We start from the raw sequence: 9,905 nt of genomic DNA, 5'->3' as shown, positions 1-9,905 counted from the left end.
GGGCCCGTGAGCCATGGCCGCTGAGCCTGCGCGTCCGGAGCCTGTGCTCCGCGACGGGAGAGGCCACAACAGTGAGAGGCCCGCGCACAGCAAAAAAAAAAAAAAAAAAAAAAAAAAAAAAAAAAAAAATCCCAAGGGTCAACTATACTAACAAAGTCCAGAACAGCCTGGAAATAAAACTTACATTACCAACTTTTACTCCTCATCTTTACTCAAATCCCAGATATGCCTCCTATATATCACGTTATCATTCTATGTCACTGTAAGCTCTGTTTCCCCTACATTTCTAAAGTAGTCCCCATCTTTACTGTTCATTTGGACAATTTAGTTCACATAGCCCTGAACCATAGCAAAGATGCTGCATTCAAAAGAGGAACTTCCACATATTACCTGCGATTTATCCTGTTTGTTACTAAAATCTTACTCCTAGAATGTACTGCTTTATTTCTCACTAATCTCCTCTAGCACATATTAAGGCTGTGGTTCACCAAGTAGGCTCAAGAGAGCCTGCTTACAACATTATGTATAGACTAGTCCAGGCGGTCCACCCCAAATCTACCAAAAATACACACTCTGAAAATAAGAGGTCCTAGTACATGTATTAGGAAACCAAGCATTTCACAAATCCTCATCTTCCTGACTCTGCTAGTTGTCCAAGGCTCTTCTTTTTTTTTTTTTTTTTAATTCTACCTTGCATGTATGTAATCTCTACTCAGGGGAATCTTTCTTCCTTTGTTTTTTTTCAAATCAAGGTATAATTGACATATGACATTATATTAGTTTCAGGTGTACAACATGATTTGATATTTGCATACATATAGCAATTATTTTCAATTCTACTATCTGTTTTTATTTTTCAATTTTCAATTTTTATTATTTTTGTATTGAAGTATAGTTGATATCCAACATTGTGTTAGTTTCAGGTGTACAGCAAAGGGATTCAGTTATATATGTATATATATATATATATAAATCCTTAATATAGGATTTCTATATATATATTTATATAAATTTACTTCTATAAATATATTTCTATATTTATATAAATTTATTTCTATAAACATATTTATTTACATATTTATATAATTTCTATAAATATATTTATTTACATATTTATAAAATTTCTATAAATATATTTATATAAGTTCATTTCTATAAATATAGTTACATATTTAGTTATATTTATATAAACTTACTTATATAAATATATTTATCTATATGAATCCTCATTATTTTTATATATATACATATTCTTTTTCAGATTATTTTCCCTTATAGGTTATTACAAAACATTGAGTATAGTGCCCACAATTTTTTTTTTTAATCCAAGTCTCTTCTTAATCTGTACTCATCCCATAGGAGATCTCAATCTGTCCATATTTCTAACTCTAGTCCTAAACTCTCCCTGAATTCCTCGGGTGGATCCAAATGCAACAAGAGCATTTGCATCCAAGGTGATGTGAACAAACACATCTAAATTACAATGTCCAAAACAAAACTCCTGATTTCTCAACCCACATCTCCTTCTCCATACACCTTCTTCATCTCAGAAATGGCGACTCCACTCTTCTCCAGGCTCATGCCAAGAACCTTAGCGTCATCCTTCAGTTGTATTTTTCTTTAAACCTATGATCTACTTCAATAGGAAACGCCTTCTCTCCTTTATAAATATATTTCCAAGCTCACTAACCCTCACCCCCTCTACCCAGGTTGAAGACAAGCATTCTGTCTTATACTACAGCAGTGGGCTCTGCTGACCGGATTCCAGGCTTCAACTTCCCTTCTACAAAGTAGCCGAAGTGATCATTTTATTTTATTTTTAAAAATTTTTCATTTTATATTGGAGGTATAGTTGATTTACAATGTTGTGTTAGTTTCAGGTGTACAGCAAAGTGATTCAGTTATACAGATATATATATATATATATTCTCTTTCAGATTCTTTTCCCATATCGAAGTGATCATTTTTTTTTTTTTGGCTGCACCACGCAGCATGTGGGATCTTAGTTCCCTGACCAAGGATCGAACCTGCACCCCCTGCAGTGGAAGTACGGAGTCTTAACCACTGGACCACCAGGGAAGTCCCACAAAGTGATCATTTTAAATATAAATTATATTATGCCCTACTGTTTTCTCATTTGATTATTTTTTAAAAATCAAGTCCTTGGGAGTTCCCTGGTGGCCTGCTGGTTAGGATTCAGGGCTCTCACTGCTGTGGCTCAGGTTCAATCCCTGGTTGGGGAACTGAGATCTTGCAAGCTGCGCAGTGCAGCCAAAAAAAAAAATTAATTAATTTAAAAAAAAAAATCATGGACTTCCCTGGCAGTCCAGTGCTTTAAGACTTCGCCTTCCAATGCAGGGCGTGTGGGTTCAATCCCTGGTCGGTGAGCTAACATCACACATGCCTCGCGGCCAAAAAACCAAAACATAAAACAGAAGTGATATTGTAACAAATTCAATAAAGACTTTAAAAATGATCCACATCAAAAAAATCTTAAAAAAACAAAAAAAATCAAGTCCTTGAAGTGGCCCTGAAAAGTCCTACATGACCTGTCTACTCCAAACTCCACCTACTAGCTTACTGCCGTCATCTCCATATTTTCTCCATCCACTGTCCCTCTCGCTCACTCCACTGTACTCATACAGGCTTCCTCCAGATTCCTAAAACATGCTCCTCCCTCAGGTTTCTAACCTTGCTATTTTGTCTTCATGGAATGCAATTCACCCAAGGGACCTACCCTCATCACTCATATAGCTGCTTAAAGGCATCTTACCAGAGACATTCCCTTTCCTGACGGATGTAAGATGAGGGGGCCTAAGCTAAATTCCTAGCTGCCAAGAGCACAACTTAGCCCCCTCACACATGGCTGCATTTGCTGGAAGGGCTGGAAATGAAGTTAATGATCAGTCAAGCCCAGGGCGATAAGGTCTCCTTTAAAAATTATGGTGTTCAGAGAGCCTACAGGTGCTGAACACAAGGAAGTGTTGGGAGAGCATCACACCCAGAGAGGGCATGGAAGCTCCATGCCCCTTCCCCGTACCCTGTGCATCTCTTCCACCTAGCAGCTGTTCCTGACTTAAATCCTTTCCTAACAAACTGGTGATCTAGTAAGTAAAATGTTTCTCTGAGTTCTGTGTGCCACTCTAGCAAATGAATAGAACCTGAGGACGAGGGAGTCTTGGGAAGCTCTGGTCTACAGCCAGTTGGTCAGAAGCACAGGTAACAACCTGGACTTGTGTTTGGCATCTGAAGTGGAGGTCGGGGCAGTCTTGTGTGATGGAGCCCTTAATCTGTGGGATCTCATGCTTTCTCCAGGCAGACAGTGTCAGAATTGAGTTAAACTGTAGGACACTTAGCTGGTGTCACAGAGAATTGCTGGTGTCAGAAGTGCCATGAGCGTGGGAGTGGTGTGAGAACAAAGAAGAAGCACAAGAGGAGGACTGAGGCTTCCAACACAGCCAGGATATACGAAGAAAGAAACAGAAGGTACTAGAGACTGAACGTTTATGTTCCCCCCACAATTTATACGTTGAAATCCTAACCTCCAATCAAAGATGGCGTGAACGTTAGGAATGGAAATCAATTATTATCCAAAGGGGCAAGAAGGTGCAGTTGCCAGAAGACAGTGCTGAAATCAAAACATCTCTCTTTAAAGAGAGGTGTGGAAGGTTGAATTTCATAGCAAGAAAAGTAGAAGGAACAGGTAATGATACAGTGCTGGGGGAAGAAGGATGGGAAGATTTGAGAATTCTAAGAAACTTAGAGGAAAAAAAAAAAATCAAGACACCGGTGAAATAAATAGGGATCAAATCAAGAAGAGATACGTTCCTCAACACCGCTAAAAGAAAAAGAGCTCTTCGGTGGAGGCTATGCTTCCATGTCCTCAGACATACACAGCTGTGACATCTCTGAATGATTAGAATATGACTCCCCTGGCCGCCCAGTGCTGGGTCTCACCCACTCACCTGGACAGATTCGACTGTGGCTGTCATCTTCTACTGGCCACGGTTCTCCTCGTTCCAATCTGGAGAGAGCATCCGGCTTGCTGGCTTGATACCCTGTTCATGGGAAACGACAGAGAGACAGACTCTTGAATTGGGCTGTGGTCTGCCAACATGGAAGAATGTTACATTGTACGAACTATGCAATTTGCGGCTCAGAAAAGGAAAGGCTCGTCTCTTAGGAGAGGGCACGTTATACTCTAGTCTGGGACCAGAGAAGGAACGGAGACTCATCTGCCACTTCAGGGCACCATGGACACTGCAAAGCTTTCAGAAGCTGAAGAAAGAGAGGCCACTGACTGGGGACTCTCTGAGGGACCCAGGGGAGACGTTCTCACCCACGGACAGCAGGTTGCTATAGTTCTCCAGCATCACGTCCCGATACAAGTCCTTCTGAGGAGGGGCCAGGAGCTGCCACTCCTCCCACGTGAAGTCCACGGCCACATCCTCCAGTGTCAGCGATCCCTGTAACAACACGGTCCTGTTTAATATGAGTGTTTCTCTCGTTACTGAAATGGAAGGCAAGTGAAGGAAGCTGCTCTGCTCTTTTTCACCATTTAGGCTACATCTATATACGGAGGTGCTTTGATTTTTATTTATTTTTATTTTTTAATTAAAAAAAAATTGGCTGTGCTGCGACGCTTGGGAGATCTTGGTTCCCTGATCAGGGATTGAACCCAGGCCCCTGGCAGTGAAAGTGCCAAGTCCTAACCACTGGACCGCCAGGGAATGCCCCTGATTTTTTAAAACTACATTGCCATAGAAGCAAAATCTATCCATGTTCTAACTTATGTATCGCAAAATATTCTGTAATTGTACAGTCAACCATCATTCAACAAATCAGAAGTTTCTGTAATAAGTAGTCATTAATCCTCCTGCTAAACTAGAAACATATACAATATATATTTAAAACATTTGTTGGGCTTCCCTTGTGGCGCAGTGGTTGAGAGTCCGCCTGCCGATGCAGGGGACACGGATTCGTGCCCCGGTCCAGGAAGATCCCACATGCCGCGGAGCGGCTAGGCCCGTGAGCCATGGCCGCTGAGCCTGCGCGTCCAGAGCCTGTGCTCCGCAACAGGAGAGGCCACAACAGTGAGAGGCCCGCATACCGAAAAATATATATATTTTATTTATTTATTTATTTATTTTTGTATCGAGTACATATTTGCCAGGTATTAAGTATATTCTAGTGACATCAGGACAAACAAAACATATTCCTACATTCACCAGGAATCTTCATAACCATTATCAGAATCAACCATGAAGAAACTCCAGACACTATAATTAAAAGATACAACGTATTAAGTATGTTTTATATGTTAGGAAGAATAAAAACACCTTTCTAAAACATATTAAAAGAATGAGAGACTAGTAAAGAACATTATGCAAAGTAAGAAAATAAATAGCATCCTTCAAAAAACACACAAGTACATATACACATAGGTACATTATTTATATTTACATTTCCAGTCAGGTTCACAGCATATCAGATACATTGAAGAGATAATAAACAGGAAGGTAGATCTGAAGAAATTACTCAAAATGCAGCACAAGGACCAAATGATGGAATATATACAAGAGAATAATAAATATAGAGGATAAAGTGAGGTCTCACATTCCCCAACTCAGTTTATGAAAGAGTAAATACAGTAATGGAAAGGCACTATCCAAAGACCTAAGAGCTGAGTTAGATCCACCCGCAAACATCCATACAGACACAGATGTACACACAGCTCAGTGACTGGAAGTACACACTCCTGCACATTTGTTAAGCGACACCAGGGGATTAGGAAAGAAGTGTACGAAGAGGACTCTTACTTTTTCACTAGACGTACTTTGTCATCACTGGAGTTTTACAAATGTATTCACGCATATTTGTATTATGACATTTTTTAAAGGTAATGAAAGATGAGGTAGTAGGACCTGGCTTTGAAAACAGGGAGGGGAAGTGGACTACCTTCAAGAGCTGGAAGTTCTTTTTTTCTTTTAAATTTAAGTATCATTGATTTACAATGTCTCAGAGGTACAGCAAAGTGATTCAGTTATACACATACATATTGAATATGTCTATTCTTTTGCAGATTCTTTCCCATTATAGGTTATTATAAGGTCTTGAATATAGTCCCCTGTGCTACAGAGTGGGTCCTTATTGTTCATCTATTTTATATATAGTAGTGTGAATCTGTTAATCCCAAATTCCTAATTTATCTCCCCTTGCCCCTTTCCCCTTTGGTAACCATAAGTTTGTTTTCTATGTTTAATAGCGGGAAGTTCTAAAGCAAAACCTCTGAGATCGCAGCAACTTTACCAGACACAGATGCTTTCAACTCCCTCCTGCCAAATCTATACTCAAACACCTGTTCGGTCACCTGTTCATACGGGACCTTGAAAAGTCATGCAACCCTTCCATTTTCTTATGTCATCTAGGTTTTATTCCCAAGCTAACCCTGACCACTACAAGGTTGGGTCCATGGGTCACCTTGCTATGGTCCCGTGAAGCATTGTGCCTGCTGAGTTTTCTTGGTCTATTTCCAAAGGGGTCTCTGAGGAACCAGCTTTTGCATTTATAAGAAGGTTGTAGTTAAGGACATTGTCTGCCATATCACCTCTAGGATGAACCATTTAAAAAGTCCCGAGACCTGAGTGCCATGAAATGTACAGTGACACCCTCTGAGGAACTGGTCAGCTTTCTCCTCAGAGTCAATGCGTACCCCATCATCATCAGGAGTCTCTGGCTGTGATGACTGTCAGAGATATTAGACATAAGTCGACGGTGCATGTAACCCACTGGATACTCCAACCACAGAAGGTATTCCAACATTAGTCATTTAGTGTAGATCCCATGAACGATATATTCCTGATGCTACTTTGCCTTGATGTTGAATTTGTTGTTGTTGTTGTTTTTCTGTACGCGGGCCTCTCACTGCTGTGGCCTCTCCCTTTGCGGAGCACAGGCTCTGGATGCACAGGCTCAGCGTCCATGGCTCACGGGCCTAGCTGCTCTGAGGCATGTGGGATCTTCCTGGACGGGGGCACGAACCCGTGTCCCCTGCATCGGCAGGCGGATTCTCAACCACTGCGCCACCAGGGAAGCCTTTGATGTTGAATTTAAATCTAAATTTATTTCTGTACAAATTCTAGTTTTCCAATTTGTTATTTCTATTGAATTCAATTGCATTTTAAAGCCCCCCCCAGAAATCAATCACAGAATGAAGGAAAGAATAAGACAAACCAAAAATCACCTGGTCCTTGATCATTTTCATCTGTTATTGGGAAATAGCCAAAGACTAGGATGTCTCCTGAGCCTCTTCTTGAACTGCCCTAAATTTCTGGTTAGAAATCTTAGTCTCCAGGCAATGATGTCCCCACAAATGATGATATCCAGGTCGTGAAACCTTCTCACGTCACGTGATATATGTTGCTCCAGGAGCCACGACCTGTGAGCTGAAAAATAAATTCACTTTGAGTGTAAATTTCCTCTGGGCCCACATGTTGTCACTGCCACTATCAACCACCTGATTTCAAAGCCATCTGTTCCTTTATTTGGGGTCCCAGAGGCTATTACACCCTGGAGCAATAAAATAGAAGATTGTGAATGTGTGGGTACTATTTCTTCCTTCTGTGAAGTGGAAGTGGGGTGATGTGAAAGGGGAGATGGGAAAGGAGAAACAGCACAACACAATGCCCACGCGGCAGGGGAATTATCACAGACCAGTTTTTGGAAAGAGGACATATAAAAGGTGAGGACCTGGACAGCTATTCCTTGGAAACCATGTGTGCTCATGGACCTGTTCAAAGTCATTGAACCATCTTCACTAATTGTCATTATGTGAAAGAAACAAAGGAAAACCAAGAGAAAAAATTAAAGCATATAAAACAAGATTACTATTTGTGGATATATACACATTTAGTAAAAGTATAAAAACATGCATTATAGAAAATAAGTTCAAGGAATGTGATTACAATAAAAACCACTGAATTGTATGCTTTAAGTGGATGAATTATACGGTGTATGAATTTTTAAAAAGCTGTTATTAGAAAAATGCTATGAGTAGAACTCTAATTATACGCTTACTAAAGTATTTAGGGGAAAATGTATAAATATCTGCAACTTACAATAAAACATACCCTCAAAAAGGTGGATTGATGATGATTAGAGGAGTGATATACAGATACATATACGATAAAGGAAACTTAATAAAATCAGATGATAAAATCCACGTGGCAGGCATGCAGGAATTCAAATGTATAGTTCTTTAAACCTTGCTATATGTTTGAATTTTTTCATAATAAAATCATGGGAGATGGGAAAGCTTGTAATAATGAGATCAGTAGGGTGAGCAGAAACAAATCTTTTCAATGTAATTACTCTTCTGTGTAATAGTAAATTAAAAGTGAATAAAAAGATCGAAAGTAGAAAGACAACATTCACAATGGCAAAAAAATTAAAAATCATGGTGGAGATGAGGGACAGGGAACCACACCCTTATGTAAATGCAGAATCATAACTTGTTATCAGAAGGGATAAATGAATATTTAAGCATTTAAATTCTATCTAAATGAATGCACATATTGAGTGATTCCAGTCATTAATGGCACAGGTTTGTCTCTTGGTATTCTGTTAGAAATTTTTAAAAAACAATTCTTACAGAAAAAATTTTATGATATATTTATTAGTAATGTTTATGATAGGAAATTAAATGATGAGGCAAATTATACTAAAATTTCGGCAGTTTATTGGAATTGTGAAAATCAAGCATAGAAAAATGAAGACTAAAATGAACTATATGTTAAATTTAACAAACGTTATCGTTGGAGAACAGAATTGGGGTAATAGAGATGTTATTTTACTTGTGCTAGAACAACTCTGAAAGGAAATATTTACAAGTGTGTGTATGCACACACACAGTAAACTTGCAGAAAGGGCAAAATCCTCATCTTTAGTAGAAACCTTACCACTTTAGGTGTGCTTAATCCTCGATCTCCAACAACGCTTTCATTTCTACGGGGTCGAGAGAAGATGTGGAAAGCCAAAGGCGATTGGCAAACGAGGCCTTGGACTTGAGGAACTGAAGGAGAAAGTTCACGTTTGAAAACGCCCACCCACCGACCAGCTTCAGCTCTCACAAACCTCTCAACGACTGACACACCTGGACCACCCACCGCAACCACTGGTCACATACACTCGGAATAATCCCGAAACCTGGACTAGATACCCAGGTTCGCTGACCATGAGACCCCCGCTCCTGTCATTGAGCACGCTACTAAATCCCGAATCCAAACCAGACACCGCTTTCATTGCCAAAAATCATTCCCTTCCGCAGTCCTCAATCAAACAGCACTGCAGACAGACACAAAACTCTGATTACGGACTTTCAATCCTAGATTTCGACTGGCCTTTAAACACTAACACCAGAATCCTTCAGGACTGACTCCATCACCCCAATCATAAATACCCCAGTCACCGACTCCCACTTGCTTCCTCTCCCTCTACGGACCCCACGGCTCCACCCCACCCGGACGCCCACAGACACCTCGTTTCCCTCATCCTATTCCACGCAGAGATCCACACACGGTCTCGATTTTCTCCTGATGCCACCGCGACCTCCTAGAATCCGCACTTCCGTGAATTCTTTTACTGCTGCGCCTTCACCCAGTCTCCGCGCTGGACTACGGCGGCCGACGAGGGCCCTGCAGCGTTTGTACGGAGCAGGCACGGAAATAATGTCTGCGCCCATATCTCCACGGATCCCGGGGCTGCCATCTTTCAGGACTCGCCGTACAGAAAGCGAAGTGGCAGTTTTGGCCAAAGTTTTGGCCAAAGCCAGGGAAGGCACGGAACGGATAAAAGCCATCCAAACTACCCCCACTGAAACCCTGCGCCGCAAACTGCACGGATTTTCA

At 40.7% G+C, this 9,905-nt stretch overlaps 1 protein-coding gene across 1 annotated transcript in view; it reads right to left on the bottom strand.

Moving 5' to 3' along the window:
- The window catches only part of ZNF613 (zinc finger protein 613), a 14,231-nt gene extending 4,592 nt beyond the window's left edge, over positions 1 to 9,639 (bottom strand). The window contains 5 exon segments of the mRNA XM_024132587.3: positions 3,966 to 4,058; positions 4,340 to 4,466; positions 7,244 to 7,445; positions 8,958 to 9,070; positions 9,536 to 9,639. Coding sequence (XP_023988355.2) covers positions 3,966 to 4,058; positions 4,340 to 4,466; positions 7,244 to 7,264 — 241 coding nt within the window. The 5' untranslated portion in view covers positions 7,265 to 7,445; positions 8,958 to 9,070; positions 9,536 to 9,639.
- Positions 9,640 to 9,905: the final 266 nt, after the last annotated feature.

Source organism: Physeter macrocephalus, chromosome 17 (assembly GCF_002837175.3).
Source record: "Physeter macrocephalus isolate SW-GA chromosome 17, ASM283717v5, whole genome shotgun sequence".
Classification (NCBI taxonomy): domain Eukaryota; kingdom Metazoa; phylum Chordata; class Mammalia; order Artiodactyla; family Physeteridae; genus Physeter; species Physeter macrocephalus.
Note: the sequence above shows the minus strand (reverse complement) of the source record. Positions and strands in the feature narration are given on the sequence as shown.